This window comes from Spinacia oleracea, chromosome 4 (genome assembly GCF_020520425.1).
Source record: "Spinacia oleracea cultivar Varoflay chromosome 4, BTI_SOV_V1, whole genome shotgun sequence".
NCBI classification, from domain to species: domain Eukaryota; kingdom Viridiplantae; phylum Streptophyta; class Magnoliopsida; order Caryophyllales; family Amaranthaceae; genus Spinacia; species Spinacia oleracea.
The window spans coordinates 18,574,341-18,598,806 of record NC_079490.1 but is presented as its reverse complement, the minus strand read 5'-3'; the positions used below and the strand labels follow the sequence as shown (position 1 = coordinate 18,598,806).

The following is a 24,466-nucleotide window of genomic DNA, read 5'->3' as shown; positions in this document are numbered from 1 at the left end:
AATTGCTCATTGTGCTTACTTCCAAATCTTCTAATTGTAAAATTTATCAAATGAGCAAAATAAGAAAAGAAACACGACGGTGCACTTGAGTGCATCTGTGCATGAAAAATGTTTTATTGACATAAAAAGATGTCGTTTCCAGAATTTGTAGCTCTTTGTATTTCTATGTGCATCAATATAGTAGAAATGGAAGTTTATTGTATAATCATTAGGAAATTTGCACCATGGTAATAATATAAACGTCATAAACACCAAAATGTCCCAACACAACGTAGGACTAGATAATAAATCACCTCCACAAAGTGTCATAATGAACATTTGAAGAGTACAAGAAACCGTCTTTCTGTTCACGGTTGATGGTTCCATCACAAAAAATGAAAAGTTAATGAAGAAATTTATTAAAACAAAGAAAAAGTAAAGACATAATCACATGAAACGGAATTATTACCATAGTGTATAGGATCCTCGATCAGGTTCGATGTTGTTGTTACTATGCATTGGTTCCGAAGTACAAGTATTATATGTAGTCATCATTGGCGTTTTTAGTTTAGCTAGTACCTCAACCCCCAACATTGAATTCTCTACATATATTCTGAGATGTTCTACATGTTGGTTTATGGTTCCTGTGTTCAAGCGCTATTGTTCTGAGTTCTGACCACCCACTCATCTTCCCTGTTCTTCATGCAATACATTTAAACCGGATATTCACATTTCTTTGAACATTTTTCTCACTTCCCAACAATGACAACATCTACCCTTTTCCCATTACACACACATTTTTCTTTCAACTTTGTTTTGTTGATTTTTGGAAGTAGCTTAACTGAGTTTTGAGTTTTGAGTTTAAAGTTTAAACACACAAGCTAGGTTTCTCATAGTATCCCTGTTCAAGTTTTGGCGGCCTGTTTTCGCAAGCTCGTCTGGAATATCCGGGACTTCAATCAGAAGATTCAGAACGGTGCCAATGGATTTTGCTGCTCTAGTTAGCTAGATATGGCTGCATATCCGAACCCTGTTTTCTAACGAAGTTTTGGTTTTTGATGCACGTACATGGTAAAAATACGACTCTAACTATTACCAAAATGTGTTGGACACACCTTATTAAATATGATATGGAATTTAAAGTACCTAATTGAAACTTATTAAATCGTATCTGATTGAAACTTATTATGCTGGATCTAATTGGAACTTTTTAAATAGGGTTTGGTTGAAATTTATAAAATCAGTCACGAATAAAATTTGTTGTAATTGAGATTTTTTAGATAAGGCTTGATTGAAATTTATAAAATCAGAGATGATTAGAATTCGTTGTACGTCTTGTGCCTAGTTGAAACTTTTTAGATAGGGGTTGATTGAAATTTATAAAATCAGACATGATTACAATTAGTTGTACATAATTAAAACTTTTAGTTAGGGATGGATTGAACTTTATAAAATCGGAAATGATTAGAATTGGTTGTACCAGCTTGATTGAACCTATGAACCTATGAACCTAATACTACGTAAAATTATTTTGATAGTGAAAAAGGGTGATGATAAAGGTCGCAAATTGCGACAACATTTAGTTGTCGCAATCTTACGTGTCGGAGTTTAATTGGTACATATAGGCGCCACGTAGGCTATGAGTCATCATAATATTTTTACTATCAATGCAAAAATTTTACTATGTAAATAAGGTAATCGGTATAAAAAAAGAAATAAATTAGAAAATTAAGATTTTCCTACCTTTATTTTAAACATGTATAATAGGATATATAAACTAAATATTTTAGATTCCAATTTAAATCATGACACATAAGCATGCCATGTCATCATTGTGACACGGCTTAAAGGTCGCATGTTGCGACCTTTATCATTTTCGAGTGAAAAAACACCCTGGGTGATTCAGAATTCCTCCCATGAAAAGCACAAGGATAAGGGAGTCCATCGACCACCGATTAGGGCCAAATCTTCCCAAATCAGACGCGCGCTCTCTTTGTCACTCCCATCTATACGCAAAAATCTGCAAAGCAAACATCTAAACTGGGTTGTCTGGGATTTCCACAAATCCAATTCCTCTCTTTTATGACCCAATTAAAGCTTGTGATTTGATCTCCATTCAAATTCAAATTTAAGCGACCAACAATTTATTAATTGGATGTAATGATGTGAATGTTAGTATCCTTGATCGAGATCTCAAGTTCAATTATGGTTTCCAGGCATCCGTCCTTTTTCTTCAACAACTCAAGGTTTAATCTTTTCTATTTCTTTCTTTCTCTTTTCTCTCTCTCCTATTTGTGGGTGATGTTGATCTGGGTATTTGCGTTGACTTTGATTTTAGTAAAGAAGTTGAATTGGGATTGCAATGGGCCAATGGCCCTATAATTTGATGTGGGATTTTTGCTTTTTTTTTTTTTTTTTTTTTTTTAAATTTCACATGGTTCATTATTGAAAATGATACTCAGATCCTAATATTTTGTTATTAGCTTTGAGTTTGATTGATTGCTACGGAGTATTGACTATTGAGAATTGAGATGTAGTCACTCTCTTGTTTTATTTGCTATATTTGACCTAAATGGTTTTGACATGTGCATATGAGAATGCTCCGTTTGGGTCTGAAAAAATATATAACGCAATCCGTCGTTGTTCTCTATTTAAAAAGTCTTGTTCTATAATCGGTAGTGATTTAAAATGCTATACTCACAATATAATAATAGTTTGCATTCTGCCTTACGTAAAGTTGCTAGAGTACGATTAACCTCTGGATTTGAAATCACTTTTTTATTTAGTACCAAACAAAATACTTTGGTAGAAGAAGAATAGTAGTTGCATTTTCTCATGTGGACAGAGTTTTGTAAATTGGTTGCATTTTTATTTGGTACTCACAAGTCAAAGATTAATGGTATTTTTCGTGGACGAAACTCAATTTTATTACCTGAAATTACCATTTAGCCTTTAATATACCACATAAGTTACTATTTTGTCCTTAACATACCATTTCTAATCCCTACCGGTTAGAAAATTAGAAGACCCTGTTTCCCCATTTACATTTCTGGTGGCTTAACATGGATAATTGAATATACTGCAAAGTTTAACGTCCATGTAGGCTCTAGTCATGTTACATGTAACCTGGACCTGCTTTGCACTCAATAAATTAAGATGAAAATTGAAAAGATCGCAAACTCGCTAATAAAGTTGTGCAACTTTTTATTCCATTCTCTGGCAAGGGTCGCCATTCGTAAAATGCCTCGTCAGCTTATTTCGCCTGCTCATGATCTTGCGACCTCTGCTAGGAACAGGGTGATTCTTAGGCTTCGTTTCTAGCTTAGTTTGTTTCCTTGCTTTTGTTGTTTCTTTCTTAGTCCTCTTGTTAAAAAAAAAAAAAAAAAAAAACTTAAGGTATGGACTATGTAATCTATATGACATAAGCGCGTATCATGTGTATGATTAAATTTTTATTTTTGACAACAATTCATGTGTATGATACTTGTACGTATCAATATATTGTAAGCCATCCATTTAATGTTATAAAGTCGCTCATACACTTAACTTGGAGCAACCAATATTTTTTCTCTCTCTCTCTCTCACTCAAAATTCGTATAATCCAAAGTCCAAACAAAAGCTCAATATGGCTGTTGAAGCTCAAGAGCTTCATGTAGTTTTCTTCCCTTTCCTGTCCCATGGCCATATGATTCCAACCCTCCACATTGCGCGCCTCTTTGCTGCTCGTGACAATGTGAAAGCAACCATTATCACCACCCCTCTCAACATGGCCACCTTCACCAAACCAAATGAAAACAGTACGGAAACCGGAGCACCAATTATCAACATCCAAGTATTCAAATTTCCAGCAAAAGAAGCCGGTTTACCCGATGGATGCGAGAACCCGGATCAATTGTCAGGGCCTGGAATGATCAAAAACTTCTTCAAAGCTACAGAGATGCTAAACGAGCAGCTTGAGCAGTACTTGGAGAAGATCCGACCCGATTGCCTAGTCGCAGACATGTTCTACCCATGGGCGACTAAATGTACATCAAAGTTCAACATCCCGAGACTAGTCTTCCATGGGTTTAGCTGTTTTTCTCTTTGTGCTCAAGAAGTTATCAGGCTACATGAGCCTTATAACAATGTGTCTTCTGATGATGAGTTATTTGTTCTTCCTTCAATCCCACATGAGATACAGTTAACAAGGTTACAGATACCAGAAGCTTTAAGGATAGAAGAGGAATCCTTTTTGAAAAGCACAATTAACAGGGTCATTGAGTCAGAGGTCGAGAGTTATGGAGTAATTGTTAACAGCTTTTACGAGTTGGAACCAGATTATGCAGAATTTTTCACTAATGAATTGGGAAGGAAAGCGTGGAATATAGGTCCGGTTTCAGTTACTAACAAAAGCCCTGATGTTAAAGCAATAGATAAACACGAGTGCTTGAAATGGCTTAATTCAAAGAAGCCTAATTCAGTGATTTACATATGTTTTGGTTCCACAGCAAGATCCATAGATCCTCAACTACATGAGATCGCAATGGGTCTAGAATCATCAGGGAAACAGTTCATCTGGGTTGTGAGGAATAAGAGCAACTCCAATGGTGAGCTACAAGATGTTATAGCTAAGTTTGCCACATCAAATTTCTAACTACAATTGATTAAAACTACAAATTATCACATTGGTGGGCTACAATATTTTGTAGCTCCATATAATATTTAATATAAATAATTTATTTATTAGAGCTATATTTTTTTTGAGCTACGTAGCCTAAAATAGCTACAAGGTATTAACAACTGCTTATATCATTGTTGTATTAATGGTGGGCTACCTGCTCACATGCTTTTTTTTTATTTTTTTTTGAGCAGAAGAGGGAAAGAATGAAGAAGTGTGGTTGCCACCTGGATTCGAACAACGGACAGAAGGCAAAGGCCTAATAATAAGAGGATGGGCCCCACAAGTGTCAATCTTGGAGCATGAAGCCATTGGAGCATTTGTGACTCACTGTGGGTGGAACTCGACACTAGAAGGGATCACAGCTGGTGTACCAATGGTTACATGGCCTATGTTCGCTGAGCAATTCTATAATGAAAAATTGGTGACTGAAATATTGAAGATTGGTGTCCCTGTTGGCGTTAAGAAGTGGAGTATGATGCCTTCTGTTGAAGATATGATAAAGGGTGAAGCTGTAGAGATGGCATTGAGAGAAATCATGGATGGAAAAGAGGTGGAGGAGATGAGAAACAGAGCGAACAAGTTGAAGGAAATGGCGTGGAAAGCTGTTGAAGAAGGTGGTTCATCATACTCGGACTTAAGTGCATTGATAAATGAGTTAAGAAATTATCAAAGTGACCAACTTTAAATTTTTGTCTAGTGTTTTTAGTCTTTGGCTTCATGAATACACTTCATGGTTGCGACGAGTCCGGATCCTCTAAAATTATAATAAAACTCTACAAGGTAGAGTTGTATCTAAACCATACATTTTAAAATCAATGGTTTATATTGATGAGGAAAAATAGGGGAATTTTGAAAAGATAATATATGAACCATTGATTTTTCATTCAATGGTTGATATGCTCAAACTCTACCGTGTAGAGTTATTTTAGAACTCTAGAGGATCCAAAACCGCTTGCGATTGATCTTACAAGTTACAACATTTCGCTATTGTTCGTAATTTACTACTCCGTATTATTATTGTTATTTATCATTTTCCTAAGACCATTTCACCAACTTATGTTTGATTTATTCTGAATTATCTTCCACTTTTATTATCTCTAAGTTGCCAATATATTATATTCAACCTAGAAGCGGTGGAGTAGGAGTTGTGCTTTACGATGCAGATTAATGATTGTGGATTTGTGGTGATTGTATCAGTTATGTATTTTCTCTAAATCTAAGCAATGAGCTAGTGTGGTCAGATCACATGCGTAGTGGTCCGTACATATTACTCCCTCCGTTCCTAAATTCTCTTTCCATTTTCCTTTTGCACACTTGCCGATACACATTTTACATCGTCAGTATCTCTAATTACGTGTTATTAAAAATTATAAATTTTCATATTGTTAAAGTATTCATTGAAACGAATCAAACAACACCCACATGAATATATATATTTTTTTTACATATTGAACATAATTCAAAAAATTCTCCTCTATTGTAAATAGTGTCAAGATTTCAAATAGGAAGAACAGTCAGAAACGGATGAAGTGGTATATTACTTTTTTTTGCCAAAAGATACCGTGGAATAAATATTACTTTAAATTTATGTAAATGAATAAAAGTATTGTAGATTAATTAACTCAAATAGTCAAATGCTTATCACATTATTTAATAATCTAATTATGTTTCTTAAATGGAGTTATGGGATTGTAGTGTAAATTAAATAGCAATTACTCAGCCTAAGAAGCATGTGCCTTAGGTTGAATTATTGTCAAAATTGATTGAGAAACTGTCTTTTTGATTGGGCACGTTAACAACTAATACTATCCTGCATGAATTGAATTACATAATTATTTTAATAATTTAAGACCAATTCCCTTGCTTACCCATAGGGGTTTAAATAAGCCAATACTCTAAAAACAAGCAACTCGAGTTTGGACTCGGATAAACCTCAGTTTATGTTCATTTTATTTAATAACTTGGTCGAGAACAAAGTTTAAATCTCATTTGATAAATAAGCTTGAACATGAATCTATATGTACTTGTTCGTATAAGTTCATGAATCTTATTAGGGTGTTATCTTCAACTTATATGACCTTATGTAAATAAATTTTAAGTGTTTAAAGTTCAAATAAGTTTCAATATGATCCTAAAAGCCTCAGTTGTTTTTTAAAATTAAAGTAATCGTGCATTCTCTCACGTTGTAAAAACAAGTCATCGGGTCGGGTCCGGGCCGGGTCATCTTGGGTCTCGAGCCATGATCAGGTCGGGTTGTGTTGGATCATGTTAGGATATTAATATTGACTCTTAGAATAGGTAATATTCTAGATTACATTTAGTCAATAATTACCAAATATACCTAGCTTAATTGTAGCAATTTAGAATCCTAATTGTAGCAAATCAGAATCATTAGAGTCAACTAACTCCTTGATACTAGGAGTATGTCACGCAATATTTTATGTAATTGCTATGTAAATGGCTGTATATATTGACAAGATTACAGGAATAATAATCAAGCAATTCTACCCTATTCTCTATTTCTTCATGGTATCAGAGCCACGCGGCTAAGATACGTACACTACCTATCACCATCATGGCCGGTGGAGAGGATGCACCTCCACCTTCTCGAAATGACCATAACTCACCTTTTTTTCTTGGCTCACAAGACAGACCCGGTGATCTGATAACTCCGGTTCGACTTCGAAACAATAACTATGATGAATGGGCAAGATCTGTGCGTCTTGCGCTTCTGTCTCGGCGTAAATTCGGCTTCGTTGATGGCACTATTCTAGAACCTAAAGCCCCCTTCACCACGGAGGATTGGCAAACTATTCATTCGATGCTTGTTTCTTGGATAATGCACACTATCGACCCAAAGGTTAAGTCTACTATCTCCTTTACTGATGATGCAAAGCTTTTGTGGGATGAATTAAAAACACGTTTTTCTGTTATTAATGGCCCAAGAATCCAACAATTAAAATCTGATATTGTTAAATGTGAGCAACCTAAAACTATGTCTATTTCTACATATTTTGGGAAGATTAAGGTTTTGTGGGATGAATTAGCTAACCATGAACCTATCATTACGTGTAAATGTGGTAAATGTGAATGTAATTTGGGTAAGGTGCATGAACAAAGGAGAAATGATGAACGTCTCCATCAATTTTTGATGGGTTTAAACTCTGAATATTATACCCAATTACGTTCTGCTTTGTTGTCTCAAGAACCTTTACCTAGTCTTGATCGTGCTTATCAACAAGTAACTCAAGAAGAACGTATACGTGGGATTACCCGGGCTAAAGAATCTCCACCAGAAGTGGTGGGCTTTGCTATCCGACCAGAAGGTCGTGGAAGGGGGAGACAAGAGAAGGTAGATAAATCTGGGTTGTTGTGCTCACATTGTCATCGCACCGGGCATGACATTGTCAACTGTTTTCAGCTTCTTGGATATCCTGAGTGGTGGGGGGATCGGCCTCGCACTCAAGGTACTGCTCGTGGTAGAGGTGGAAGTAGTCGTGCTACGGAGTCTCTTGTGGTTGGCCGTGGTAGAGGCGCAACTGTACGGGCCGTGAATGTAGATGCAAGCAACTCTATAGTACAACCATCTACGCCATCTCCAGTTCCTCTTCCTACCATGACTACAGAACAGTGGCAGTCCATAGCTGCCATGTTTGGTAATCTCAAATCTTCTTCTACTGATCGGTTACATGGTGAGTTCTTCTCTACATCCTCTTGGATAATTGACACAGGTGCTTCTAATCATGTAACGGGAGATGATTCATATTTTTTCGACGTTCACAATATTGTTGCATGCCCCGTCGGACTTCCTGATGGACAACAAATTGTTGCTACCAAGGAGGGCAGTGTAATGCTTGCTGAAGGATTTTGCTTAAAAAATGTCCTTTATGTTCCTAAATTGCATTGCAATTTGATTTCCGTTACACAACTTATTGATGACATGAAATGCTTTGTTCAATTTGCTTCTAATATATGTGTTATACAGGACCATCAAACGAGGAAGCAGATTGGAACGGGTGAAAGGAGAGATGGACTTTACTTTTTCAAGCAACCGTCAACAGTGCATGCTATTACAGTGGATGGTTCTTGTTCTTCTTCTTCGGTGGAGCTTTGGCATCGACGACTTGGTCATCCTTCGGAGAAAGTAGTAAAGTCATTACCTTTTTTCCGTAATTCTAGTGATAAACTTCATAAGCCATGTGATATTTGCCCTCGTGCAAAACAAACTAGGGACTCATTTCCTATTAGTGATAATAAGGCTTCTCGTATTTTTGAGTTAATTCATTGTGATTTGTGGGGGCCTTACCATACTGTTTCTTCTTGCGGGGCTCGATATTTTTTGACTATTGTGGATGACTTTTCTCGTGCCGTTTGGGTATTTTTGTTGATTGATAAATTGGAGGTTTTCCAAATGTTTATGTCATTCTTTGCTATGGTTGATAGACAATTTGGTCAAAAAGTTAAAGTAGTTAGGAGTGACAATGGAACAGAGTTTAATTGTTTAAAAGATTATTTTCTTGCAAATGGGATATTATTTCAAACCTCATGTGTAGGAACCCCACAACAAAATGGGAGGGTAGAGCGTAAACACCGTCACATTTTATCTGTGGCAAGAGCCTTACGTTTTCAAGGTCACCTTCCTCTTTCTTTTTGGGGTGAATGTATTTTGGCGGCAAGTCATTTAATCAATAGGACACCCTCTAGTGTTCTAGAGAATAAAACTCCATATGAAATGTTATTTCACACCTTACCCAACTTTAATGAATTACGTGTGATTGGATCCTTAGCTTATGCCCATAATCAACGAGCAAAGAGTGACAAATTTGCAAGTCGCAGTCGAAAATGTGTGTTTGTTGGATACCCGTATGAAAAAAAAGGGTGGAGGCTTTATGATCTAGAAACTAAGACTTTTTTTGTTTCTAGAGATGTCCAATTCTTTGAAAATCATTTCCCATTTAATGAGCATGTTGATACGATCGCTCCTGATATTACTATTGGAAATATGAATTTGGGTGATGATGATTTTGCTATGGATAATCAAGACACGTTGACAACTCAAATTCCTAACCACCAACATCCTAATACTTCTCCACAAGAACCCACAAATCCCATTTCCCTTGAGCCCACACAAAATACCCCACCTGATTCTACACCTCCTACCCAACATGAGCCCATTAATGATCCAACAAATGATACCCATATTACTACCCAACCTGACTCCCTTCAAAATATACCCCCTGAGCCCACTACTGAACCTTCGCCTATTATCCCTCATAACCCAATTTTGGAATCATCTCAATCTACAAATAATGGGTTGGACCAACCCTCCATTGCAACCCAAGACATTACTACAGGGGGGCAAACAGAGTCTATTTCTCTTAATGATACTCAAATGGGTCGTGGGTTTCGAAATAAGTTCCCTTCAGTATTGCTCCGTGACTATGTTACTAGCACTGTTCGCACAGAAAGTCCATCGTCTACCTCTTCATCTTCACCTGTGCCATCTTCTTCCTCAGGTACACCATTTCCTATAACACATTATATTAATTGCGATAGATTTTCTGTGAGACATCGAAAATTTCTTGCAGCCATACTAACAGGTTGTGTACCGAAATCATTTAAAGAAGCTATGACGGATGAAGGTTGGCGTAGTGCTATGCAAGATGAAATACGAGCTTTAGAGGATAATGGTACATGGACTATGGAAAAGTTACCACCTGGTAAACGTGCTCTTGGCAATCAATGGATTTATGTAAATAAATATGACGAAGATGGTAATATTGTGAGACTCAAAGCTCGATTGGTTGTTTTTGGCAATCATCAAGTTGAAGGCTTAGATTACTACGAGACATTTGCACTTGTTGCAAAGATGGTGACGGTTCGTGCTTTCTTAGCCATTGCAGCATCTAAAAATTGGGAGCTGCATCAGATGGACGTTCACAATGCATTTTTACATGGAGATCTCGATGAGGAGATCTACATGAAACTTCCTCCTGGATTTCAGTCATCTGATCCTCATATGGTATGTCGCCTTCATAAGTCTTTGTATGGTTTGAAACAGGCACCTAGATGTTGGTTTGCCAAACTTGTTACCGCCTTGAGGGAATATGGTTTCCTACAATCTTATGCTGACTATTCACTCTTCACTTTCTCTAAAGATGCGGTACAAATTAATGTGTTGGTGTATGTTGATGACCTCATTATTGCTGGAAATAATTCCGCTGCTTTGAAGGCATTTAAGGCTTATTTGAGTGCTTGTTTCCGTATGAAAGATCTTGGAGCCCTTAAATATTTTTTGGGCATTGAGGTGGCCCGTAGTCCGTTAGGAATATTTCTTTGTCAACGGAAGTATTCTCTTGATATTATAACTGAGACAGGTCTCTTGGGTGCTAAACCAGCCACTTTTCCTATGGAACAAAACCATCGTCTAGCTCATGCTTCTGGAGATTTGTTGTCTGATCCCGAGTCTTATAGGCGGCTAATAGGTCGTCTTATCTACTTGTCTGTCACACGCCCCGACTTGGCATACTCTGTTCATGTTTTATCACAATTCATGCAACAACCACGACAAGAACATTGGGAGGCTGCTATACGTGTGGTTCGCTATTTAAAGGGATCCCCTGGACAGGGTATCCTGCTTCGGGCCGATAGTACCCTCTGTCTTACTGGATGGTGTGACTCTGACTGGGCGGCTTGTCCCATCACTCGGCGTTCCCTCACAGGTTGGCTAGTGTTTCTTGGGCATTCCCCTATTTCTTGGAAGACCAAGAAACAACATACTGTAGCCCGGTCTTCAGCTGAGGCCGAGTACCGTTCTATGGCTTCTATTACTTGTGAGTTAAAATGGTTGAAAGGACTTCTACTAAGTTTGGGTATTCAACATCCCCGTGCTATTGGATTGTATTGTGATAGTCAATCAGCTATACATATTGCTCAAAATCCCGTCTTTCATGAACGAACAAAACACATAGAAGCCGACTGCCATTTTGTACGTGATGCTATACAAGATGGTACTATTCTCCCTTCCTATGTTCCAACTACGGTTCAGTTGGCTGACATCTTCACCAAACCTTTGGGTAAGAAGCAATTTGAGTTTCTTCTCCACAAGTTGGGCATTTTTGACCCTCATGCTCCAACTTGAGGGGGGGTGTTAGGATATTAATATTGACTCTTAGAATAGGTAATATTCTAGATTACATTTAGTCAATAATTACCAAATATACCTAGCTTAATTGTAGCAATTTAGAATCCTAATTGTAGCAAATCAGAATCATTAGAGTCAACTAACTCCTTGATACTAGGAGTATGTCACGCAATATTTTATGTAATTGCTATGTAAATGGCTGTATATATTGACAAGATTACAGGAATAATAATCAAGCAATTCTACCCTATTCTCTATTTCTTCAGATCACTTTATTACTCCGGTGCAGGTCGGGTTTGGTCGGGTCATGTTGGGTTTTTTCCATATCTGGTACAAGTCGGGTTTGGGTCGAGTCATGTTCGGGTCGGGTTCAATTTCGGTTTTTGGTCTTATATAGTCGGGTTTGAATCGGGTTTAGGATTAAGTTCGGATTAGATAATTTTCGAGTCAGTGAAAATGCAGGTTGTGCTCACTCTCGGACACTGGTTAAGATCTGATTTAGTCATCTCAAAATATTCAAGCGTAAAGTATTTACTCCACAGGTCGAGTCACTAACATGTTATGTGGTAAAAATCGGTTTAAGGTCATTGTCAGGTCGGGTATCGGTTCAGATCATTGTTCAGTCGGGTCTGTTCGGTTATCGGTTATCTTTCAGTCTGGTGTCGGGTTCGGATCATACAACATCAGTTTAAAATCGGTTATTGATTTTTTCGGGTCGGGTACAGATCGGATTTCGGGTTACCTGTTTTGCCAAAATTTTGGGTCATGGTTGGTTACGGGTTCGGTCGGTCCAGGTCGGATTTTTGGGTCGGGTTAATTTTTGACAGCTTTACTCACGTCCCAAAAACATACGAAGTATCTCACATGGCACATGCCCATTACGTACTCTTTCTGTATTAATTTAAAAAAAGAAGAATAATTTTCTATGAAATAGAAGTACAACAAAGTTATGGGTCTTATAGTAGCCTTGCTACAATAAGAAATCTGCAACTTTTTAAGTGACACCGACAAAATATAAAAATTATAAGGCCCATTTTTATAATATTGACAAATTTGACACAGAGCCTCTTATTTACTTGGGCCGGACATGGTCAGGGACAAGGGTACGACGATGACAACAATGGCGAGGCTACAAAATTAGTGCAAGAGCTGTTGCCGGAGCTAGTTGTCGAAGTTTTGAGAGCCCTAACAAAGTATCATGGACGGGCCTTTCGACCGCCCACGCGGCGCTTGAATCTCCGAGACTTGATCCAGGCCAGCCTACCCCATATGCGCAACAAGCATCGAACACAACAATAGTAGAGGAAACAACACGTAATGATACTAACCTACATTAAGATACATGCATCAGTAAAGGCATACAGGCTCATGGGAGTTGCTGTTAGGTTATGATACATATGACAATTCATAAATCATGCGGAAAAACCATAAAGCCAGGAAAGCATATTATATTCACATAATCATTTAGCATAAAATTGATGCATACATGTTGTAGCGTGCCTTCCTTAGCTGCGCCCGAACCGAACAAGAACAAGTCTTTAGGACTCCAAATGTCGTCCCTCCGTAGATAGTCCACAGTACGTCCGGATCCGCCTCAAGTTAGACCAACTAGAATCGCCCTTAAGGTTACTAGGAATTTCGGCTAGTGTTTGCAAGTGTATGGCTAATTTTATTTCAAAAACTTACCATTTGAATACTTCAATCGTACCTGCAAATAATGACCCTAGGCCCTTATTTATAGAGGTATGGAAAAGGAACTGGAATCCTATTAGGATACTAATTAGTTAAACTAGAATCCTAGTAGGACTCTAATTAATTAATTTTATCCTTTTAGGATTAGGAATTTAATCATCAAACAAATCCTACACAATTTAGGTTTCGTATGTGAACACAAACTCTACACGAGCATGACCCACGAGCGTGCAAGCCATGCCCGCGCACAGCCCACACGGCCGCTCGGCCCACGCGAGCCGCAAGCCCACGCGAGCAGCAGCACAACTCGCAGCCTGTTGCTGCGCGCGCTGCGCGCGCTGCCATGGCCTGCTGGGCCTGGCCTTGCGCTGGGCCTGGCGTGGCCTTGGCTGTTCGTGTGGCGCGCTTGGCTTGCTGGGCGATGGCCTGGCTTCGTGCTGGGCCCTCGTCCGGCAGGCCTCGTCCGATGCTTATTCGTACGATACGCTTCCGATTAAATTCCCGGTTTCGGAATTCATTTCCGATACGAACAATATTTAATATTTCCGATTCCGGAATTAATTTCCGTTTCGAACAAATATTTAATATTTCCGTTTCCGGAATTATTTTCCGATTCGGATAATATTTCCGATTCTGACAATATTTCCGTTTCCGGCAATATTTCCGATTCCGGCAATATTTCCATTTCCGATAATATTTTCCGATATGTACCATGTTTCCGTTTCCGGCAACATCTACGACTTGGATAATATTTATATTTCCGATACGATCCATATTTCCGTTTCCGGCAATATCATCGTTTTCGGAGTATTCATTTCTTGCTTGTGACGATCTCAGCTCCCACTGAAACCAAGATCCGTCGATTCCGAATATCCATAGATAGAGTATTTAATGCCATTAAATACTTGATCCGTTTTCGTACTATTTGTGTGACCCTACGGGTTCAGTCAAGAGTAAGCTGTGGATTAATATCATTAATTCCACTTGAACTGAAGCGGCCTCTAGCTAGGCATTCAGTTCACTTGATCTCACTGAATTATTAACTTGTTAATTAATACTGAACCGCATTTATTAGACTTAACATAGAATGCATACTTGGATCAAGGGCATTATTTCCTTCAGTCTCCCACTTGTCCTTAGGGACAAGTGTGCATTTCCTAATTCCTTTGTCGCTCGATGCTTGCTCTTGAACATAAGGTAAGAGTTGTCATCCTTATTATGTCCAGAGGTGTTTCTCGGTTTCAGAGTTCAACTGATCAAATAAAAAGATAATCATAACCTATGATTCATCCGAGCACGGCCATGCATTTCACAGTTTCTAGCTCTCCGAGTGGCCTTGTACAACTTTTAAGCATCTCATCCCGATTTATGGGAGGACAATCCCAATCTTGCGATCTTGAGATTAGACTTCGTTTGATAGGTGATTACCTGAGCGTTGCCTTTATAGCCTCCTTTTACGGTGCGACGGTTGGTCAACGTCAAAGCAACCAGTTCTTAAACAAGTAATCTCAAATCACTCAGGTATTGAGGATTTAGTGTCTAATAATTTTAATGAAATTTACTTATGACAGATTTTCATCTCTTACAGTAAAGTTTCATAGGTCTGTCCGATACTAGTCTTCCCAAAGTAAGTATCTATGCAAATGATTATGACATTGCCATGTCCACATAGTTCAAGAAACAGAACTACTAGTCATCTTGCATTCTAGTCGTCTAACGTTTTCTATGCGTCCAATTTTATAGAAAACTCCGACCAGGGACCATTTTCAACTTTTGACATTCAAGTTCACTTGATAGACATTTCTTAGTCACAGGACTGGTCCTGACAGTCTATCTTGAATATATCGTCAAATTGAAGGGACTCATCATTTAATACTAAACCAAGATTAAATGGAATATGAAAAATACATTTCATATATGATAAATGTTCAACCCCAACGTTTTACAACCATAGGCCTCTAACCCATCTTTAAAACATTTCATGGAATTCAAAGCTATGCTTGATTTCCAGTGCTACAATGTGAGTGTTGCTTCTCACTTGTTGTATAGGTTTAGTTATCATGCTTTGCTAATCTTAATATCCCTTTCATCGAATGTTTTTCGAGATAGGATGATAAGATCTTTTGAGTTTGTTTATTATGTGATCTAGTCTTTCTTACTTAAATAGTGGTTCTACGCATTTTGCAATGAAGAACCATCAAGTCAGCAGACATGTGATCCAGCCAAGTTCAGTGAAGAACTTTTAATGTAAACAACTCAGTTTTATTGCTTCTTAGGCAATAAGTACTTCTACTTCAACTGTATAGGTTGCTAGTGATGCTTTGGTTTGGATTTTCTTATCCAAGAAGTTCACGGATATGTGGAAGACTTTCCAGCTGTATCTTAGAACATAGAAATTAATATTTAATTTCCCACGCAACAACTCATGGTCTCCAATCCATGTTGCCATTTCAAAACACGATGCTCTATAGCTCGTCCTTATCAATGGTTAACTCCAAAGGGTCTTGCTTGATCCTTTGCCAGTGTTTATGCATGTAGCATCAATATTTAGCATATCTTTATTTTCTTGAATCAAGAACTATTCCTATGTACCTTTTCAAGTACCATAAGTATTCTTGATCTCAATCTAGTTGATCTTCACTTAGATCAATAGAGATTGATATATGTTCGTCATGCCTAAAGTCATACGATACGTTTTTGGCGATCCTCACATTATATCATACATGATAAATTCTTTTGCAGAATAATTCTCAATTGAATCTTATTCATGTAACTTTAGCTCATCTAGTTTCAGTAGATACTAAATCCAGCTAAATTCTTTGACATATAATATAGGTTAAGAATCTTACTTAGATCCTTTGATGTTTAACTTAGTAAGTGCTTATACATAGTTCAAACATTCATTACTTAGATTTATTCACAGGGGTCGAATATCTCCAATGGAGTATTTCGTGTTTGATTTAGTAAATGCCATTACTTAATCCAAAACAATAATATAAGATCTTTGTAAATAGATCTTAATACCCAGTATGTACTAAGTTTCGCCTTGGTCCGTCATTGATGAATAATTTCAAATCTAAGTCATTAGCATTTGAATGTTATTTCACAATAGAGAGATATGTGTGTGATACACATAGGACCAATTAAGTTTTTATGTACTCCCACTAAACTTCTTATATATCTATAAGAATCATGTACATTTTATGAAATTAAAATACTTATTAGCTTCACTAAAATATAATTCCAATTCCCAATTGTTTGCTTAAATCTGTACTTAGATTTCATAAGCTAGTATTTATTTCAAGCATTATTTGGATCCACAAAATCTATGACATGCCATGTACATAGTTTCTTCCAACATTTGACTTAGGAATACGTTTTGTCATCCAATTTCCATATGTACCAATATGCAATCATTGCTTGAATTATAGACTTGAGCATTACGATTATGCATGAGGTTTCAACATAATCCATGCCATGAATTTGCTTGTAACCTTTTAGAAACTAATCTAGCTTTGTGTGTGAACACAATTCCATGTTTGATGGTTTTTATCCTTAAAACAAACTTGCAACCAATAGGTGTGAAACTATTCTTGCAAATCAACAAAATTTCAATTTTGTCATCAAAACATTGGTTATGTTTTATGGCCTTTAACCATCTAAAACATTTGAGTCTATATATGGCCTCTAACCATTTTAGGGAATCTGGGTTTCGTCATAGCTTTCTTACAGGTCACAAACTCATTAATAGTTTGACTGCAAGTTGTAGGTTTCTTCACTATCTAATAGAAGAATCTCATAGTTTCATTGACCTGAACTCTATGCCTACTTGGGTATAGAACATCAAACAATAGAATATCAACAGGAATTTTGAGAGTCCTTTGAATATTCTGTTCTCCTTGAAGCACTTGTAAAGTCTTCTAAGAGATGTCTATTCTTTAAAGCCACTTCTAAAGTCCTTAAAGAATACGTGTTCGGATTTTCTAAAGAACTTCGAAAAGCCTCCTGAATGTCCGTTTATGTTTGTTGTTTGCCTCGAAGACTTCCGAGGTCTATTTTCTCCCACTTGTCATTTTGGAAACGAATCTCCAAAAGGACATCATTTCGAGAAAACAAACATTATGTTCTCAAAAATTCGTGGTAGAAACAATACCCTTGTGTCTCATTTGAATAAATCACAATGAAACGTATATCTATTCTTGGGCCTTAGTTTGTTGAATAACAAACACTAAGCTCCCACTGAGTTTAGGAACTCTCTAGATATATGATGAAAAGATATTCTGAAATTACTTTTCAATAGTTTTGACGAATTTGGTTTAGTTTGGTGGTAGTTGAGCATTTTGTTTTAGAAATTATAGGAAAAGTCTTTATGATTCATCATTGATCGAATCAAGTACTAATTGACTTCGATCATTCCAACGTAGATATGCCATATCTTATGGAGCTAGATTGTGAATTTTACGACACACAATCATTGATGATCATTCTTGAATTAAGTAATCATCAACATGATCTTAACCTAGATCTTTATGATTTCTTGCCAAGTGGGATTTATACTTCTGAATCTTTGAACTAGCGAAACAGATTTAAACTTATATCAAATTGAGTAAATAAACCTATATTCACTCAAATCTGTGTGAAATAATAAAGTCATAAAACCTTTCTTTAGCTATGAACTCTATTGTCTAGGCGTTCTAACAATAGTTCATATCTTTTGTTACTTTCAACAAGTAAGACTAGCTTGTCTTGAATGATCTAGAAATCAATCAACTTTCAAAAGTACATCAAAACAGAGCTTTTGAATGTTAACTTGTTGACATGGTCTAAGTAACGATGCCAAAGATTAGTGGAACACAAATCAAGGGGTTGATTTGAACCTAGTAAAGTTCTTATTTGTTAAAGAGTTGTTTGTTTTAACCAAGCATATTGACTCAACCCGTAATTGACCATTTCATTCAAATAAACAAACAAACATTGTTTTTGTTTTTCTTGAATGTGAGTCTTTCTGTGTTTGAAAACAGAAATTTAGGTATGCTGATTATGGAACAAAATAGCCATTAAGTTCCAGCCTATGAAAGGACTTAAAACAAACTATATGACCCTACAACTAATGTAGCATTGCCATGCTTCATTTCTCACTTGTAGGCCATTAGTGTAGCCTAGCTTCCATTGTTTGAGTTATTACCGAAGTAAGAACCTCAAGCGGTATATGATACCAAGGAAGTTTGATTGCTAGGTCACTTTTCTTTAAACATAAACTTATAGGTAGAACCGGAATCGTAAATTCCTTTCATTTGTTCCTTTGTTTTCCTATTTCTTGTACCCTTTCTTATAGTCTTAAGAATTGAATTCTCTAGTGTTGACTTTTATACTTTGTTAGACATGTCCAATGTCATTTTATCAAAGTTCTTACCATTTATGTTGAATATTCTGTTTCAACTAGATGATCTTACCAGAAGCTTCTAAAATTCTCTAAGCATCGATCTATTCAAATGTCTAGGAACTAGACTCATTCGAGAATTAAATGGAAAAATATATTAGGTTGTTAACCATTGGTAAAGCTGAGCGTGCTACCGCAGCCCATCGCTGGGCGCAGCGCTCGTCGCACGTCGCAACAGGCAAGCTGCTCGCCATCGCTGGGCGCAGCGCTCGTCGCACGTCGCAACAAGCACGCTGCACGCCATCGCTGGGCGCAGCGCTCGTCGCACGCACACTAGCGCACGCTGCGCGCGAGGCTCCGCATGCTTGCGCGAGGCAGTGCGCGCTGTGGCGCAGCATGCTTGCTGCCCACACGCGACTGCTCGTGCCTTGCTCTCGCCCTTGCCCATGCGCCCATTGCTCACAGCCCACGACATAAGGCAGGGCTGCTGCCTTGTGCTCGTGCACCATGCCCTTGCTCGCTGCATTCGTACCGCATGGGCGACGAGCTCCCTTGCTCGTCGTCGCATGCCCGCACTATAAAACACCCCTTAAGGGTAACACGTCGCGTCCATTGCTTTGTGCGTGCAAGTTACATGAGCGAATCGCATAAAAAATTAAAATTTATATTCAAAATTAATGACAAATTAATAAAAAATATTAATTTCATAATTTTAGGGCGAAAAATCGAAAATTTATTATTTAATTGATTTCCGATTAACATGGACTCAAGTCTAGGTCATAAAAATTTAAAATTTAACATAAATTTACAATTTTTATGGTGGTTTTTAATCATAGTTATCTAATTAAATTATAACTAATTATGAAAATCAAATTAATTCTAAATTATTCAAATTTTCAACAAATTAATCATAATTACAAATTAGATTGCATAATTAACAAGGCTAGGCATTCAAACTTGTTAAACATATACAGTAGGTCAATCAAAAATTCAAGATTTATCAACAAGAATCGCAAATATTTAATTTAACATCTTAAATTTACGAAATTTTGCATTCGAAAAACTAAAACCTCCGAAAAGTCATAGTTAGGCTTCGAATTTGAGAATTCTGGGTTCGGCCGAAAAATATTCTTTTTTGTCAAAATTTTAGAATGCCTTTTACATGCGGAATTGACACAAAAATGACTCGATTTGGATGAGTAACGAAGAAACTGCCGAAAAACTGCGTACGTATAATTAAATAAACGCAATTTGCAATTAATTAACAATTACGAAAATTAATCACCCCTTTTAATTCTTGCAAATTTGTAACATTTAACCATGTTCATGCAATTTAGATTATGAATATAATAAGAGGCTCGTGATACCACTGTTAGGTTATGATACATATGACAATTCATAAATCATGCGGAAAAACCATAAAGCATATTATATTCACATAATCATTTAGCATAGAATTGATGCATACATGTTGTAGCGTGCCTTCCCTAGCTGCGCCCGAACTGAACAAGAACAATTCTTTAGGACTCCAAATGTCGTCCCTCCGTAGGTAGTCCACAGTACGTCCGGATCCGCCTCAAGTTAGACCAACTAGAATCGCCCTTAAGGTTACTAGGAATTTCGGCTAGTGTTTGCAAGTGTATGGCTAATTTTATTTCAAAAACTTACCCTTTGAATACTTCAATCGTGCCTGCAAATAATGATCCTAGGCCCTTATTTATAGAGGTATGGAAAAGGAACTGGAATCCTATTAGGATACTAATTAGTTAAACTAGAATCCTAGTAGGACTCTAATTAATTAATTTTATCCTTTTAGGATTAGGAATTTAATCATCAAACAAATCCTACACAATTTAGGTTTCGTATGTGAACACAAAATCTACACGAGCATGACCCACGAGCGTGCAGGCCATGCCCGCGCACAGCCCACACGGCCGCTCGGCCCACACGAGCCGCAAGCCCACGCGAGCAGCAGCACAGCTCGCAGCCTGTTGCTGCGCGCGCTGCGCGCGCTGCCATGGCCTGCTGGGCCTGGCGTGGCCTTGGCTGTTCGTGTGGCGCGCTTGGCTTGCTGGGCGATGGCCTGGCTTCGTGATGGGCCCTCGTCCGGCAGGCCTCGTCCGATGCTTATTCGTACGATACGCTTCCGATTAAATTCCCGGTTCCAGAATTCATTTCCGATACGAACAATATTTAATATTTCCGATTCCGGAATTAATTTCCGTTTCGAACAAATATTTAATATTTCCGTTTCCGGAATTATTTTCCGATTCCGATAATATTTCCGATTCTGACAATATTTCCGTTTCCGGCAATATTTCCGATTCCGGCAATATTTCCATTTCCGATAATATTTTCCGATACGTACCATGTTTCCGTTTCCGGCAACATCTACGACTTGGATAATATTTATATTTCCGATACGATCCATATTTCCGTTTCCGGCAATATCATCGTTTCCGGAGTATTCATTTCTTGCTTGTGACGATCTCAGCTCCCACTGAAACCAAGATCCGTCGATTCCGAATATCCATAGATAGAGTATTTAATGCCATTAAATACTTGATCCGTTTACGTACTATTTGTGTGACCCTACGGGTTCAGTCAAGAGTAAGCTGTGGATTAATATCATTAATTCCACTTGAACTGAAGCGGCCTCTAGCTAGGCATTCAGTTCACTTGATCTCACTGAATTATTAACTTGTTAATTAATACTGAAACACATTTATTAGACTTAACATAGAATGCATACTTGGACCAAGGGCATTATTTCCTTAAGTTGCCTCATATGGGACACGCGGGGCCCGAGCATCGGGAAAATGTGAACATGTGACAAGCTACCCCACCTAAGCCACAAACGCCCTCGTGTGGCGCTCCGAGGCTTTCCGCTCGTTGCTTCCGAAAGCACATGTCGCCCATACTGCTCTCGTACAACACAAGGGACATGCATCCACCGCGCTCGCCAAACGATCAGCAAGGATGCTAGCACAACGAATCCCACTCCTTAGCACCACAACGCATCTCCTCTTTAGACACCTCGCTTGTTGCACGCATTTTTTCCTGATCGCTCAACACATCCCTTTCAGTAACAGGTTCCGCCATGTAGTAGTCACGACATACCCCTCGGTCCATCAGGGGCGCTCCTCCTCGAGCTCGCTCGCCTACTCACTGTTAGGTTATGATACATATGACATTACATAGATCATGCGGAAACAACCATTAACCCAGGACAACATATTATTTACACATAATCATATAGCATAATTTAGATGCATACTCTTTGTTGCGTGCCCTCCCTAGCTGCGCCCGAACCGAACAAGAACAAGTCTTTTAGGACTCCAAGTGTCGTCCCTCCGTAGATAGTCCACAGCACGTCCGGATCCGCCTTAAGATTGACCAACTAGAATCGCCCTTAAGGTACTAGAAAATTTCGGCACTTTTGAGCAAGATGTGTGTTTGATTTTCTCTCAAAAAACTCACTTTTGAATACTTTGAAAACTTGTGTATAAATTATGACCCCTAGGCCTTTATTTATAGAGTTATGGAAAAGGAATCGTAATCCTAGTAGGATGCGAATTAATTGGAATTAGAATCCTACATGAATTCTATTTAATTAATTTATCCAATTAGGAATAGAAATTTAATCATACACTGACTCTTGTAGATTCAGGAATCACGCATGAGCACAAACTCACACACACACGGCAGCCACAAGGGCTGCCCATGCGCGTGCGAGCAGCAGCCCGCGCAGCACGGCCCACGCAGCCGTGGCCCTTGGCGCGCGCTGGGCCTGCCTTGCGGTAGGCCTGGGCGCTGCCTTGGCTGGGCTTGTGGCGCGCATGCTTGCTGGGCGATGGCCCCGGCTTCGTGCTGGGCCTTCGTCCGGCAAGCCTCGTCCGATGCTAATTCGTACGATATGCTTCCGATTAAATTTCCATTTCCGGAATCTATTTCCGATACGGACAATATTTAATATTTCCGATTCCGGAATTAATTTCCGTTTCGAACAAATATTTAATATTTCCGTTTCCGGAATTATTTTCCGATTCCGGCAATATTTCCGATTCTGACAATATTTCCCTTTCCGGTAATATTTCCGATTCTGGTAATATTTCCATTTCCAATAATATTTTCCGATACGTACCATGTTTCCGTTTCCGGCAACATCTACGACTTGGATAATATTCATATTTCCGATACGATCCATATTTCCGTTTCCGGCAATATCATCGTTTCCGGAGTATTCATTTCTTGCCTGTGACGATCTTAGCTCCCACTGAAACCAAGATCCGTCGGTTCCGAATATTCATAGATGGAGTATTTAATGCCATTAAATACTTGATCCGTTTACGTACTATTTGTGTGACCCTACGGGTTCAGTCAAGAGTAAGCTGTGGATTAATATCATTAATTCCACTTGAACTGAAGCGGCCTCTAGCTAGGCATTCAGCTCACTTGATCTCACTGAATTATTAACTTGTTAATTAATACTGAACCGCATTTATTAGACTTAACATAGAATGCATACTTGGACCAAGGGCATTATTTCCTTCAGTCTCCCACTTGTCCTTAGGGACAAGTGTGCATTTCCTAATTCCTTTGTCGCTCGATGCTTGCTCTTGAACATAAGGTAAGAGTTGTCATCCTTATTATGTCCAGAGGTGTTCCTCGGTTTCAGAGTTCAACTGATCAAATAAACAGATAATCATAGCCTATGATTCATCCGAGCACGGCCATGCATTTCACAGTTTCTAGCTCTCCGAGTGGCCTTGTACAACTTTTAAGCATCTCATCCCGATTTATGGGAGGACAATCCCAATCTTGCGATCTTGAGATTAGACTTCGTTTGATAGGTGATTACCTGAGCGTTGCCTTTATAGCCTCCTTTTACGGTGCGACGGTTGGTCAACGTCAAAGCAACCAGTTCTCAAACAAGTAATCTCAAATCACTCAGGTATTGAGGATTTAGTGTCTAATAATTTAATGAAATTTACTTATGACAGACTTTCATCTCTTACAGTAAAGTTTCATAGGTCTTGTCCGATACTAGTCTTCCCAAAGTAAGTATCTATGCAAATGATTATGACATTGCCATGTCCACATAGTTCAAGAAACAGAACTACTAGTCATCTTGCATTCTAATCGTCTAACGTTTTCTATGCGTCCAATTTTATAGAAAACTCCGATTAGGGACCATTTTCAACCTTTGACATTCAAGTTCACTTGATAGACATTTCTTAGTCACAGGACTGGTCCTGACAGTCTATCTTGAATATATCGTCAAATTGAAGGGACTCATCATTTAATAAACCACAAATTAAATGGAAAAATGAATTCTTTTCATTTATTGTGAATGATTAACCAATAATGTTTTACAAAGATTTAAACTCTAAAACTTTAAAACATTAAACAGAGACATCAAAGCCATTCTCCAATATGCTTGATTCCCATAGCTGCAGTGTGCGAGTTGTGCTTCGCTTGCGGCAGAGGTTTAGTTAATGGATCTGATATGTTGTCATCAGTTCCAATTTTGCTTATCTCGACTTCTTTTCTTTCAACGAACTCTCGTAGAAGGTGAAATCTACGAAGTACATGCTTGACTCTCTGGTGG

General features: G+C 38.1%; 1 protein-coding gene across 1 annotated transcript; it reads left to right on the top strand.

The window, feature by feature from the left end:
• Positions 1-2,288: 2,288 nt before the first annotated feature.
• Positions 2,289-5,733, top strand: LOC110793183 (scopoletin glucosyltransferase). Its single transcript, XM_021998032.2, has 2 exons — positions 2,289-4,565; positions 4,831-5,733. Exons 1-2 carry the CDS (start codon positions 3,605-3,607, stop codon positions 5,322-5,324), a joined length of 1,455 nt encoding a protein of 484 aa, XP_021853724.1. The 5' UTR covers positions 2,289-3,604; the 3' UTR covers positions 5,325-5,733.
• Positions 5,734-24,466: the final 18,733 nt, after the last annotated feature.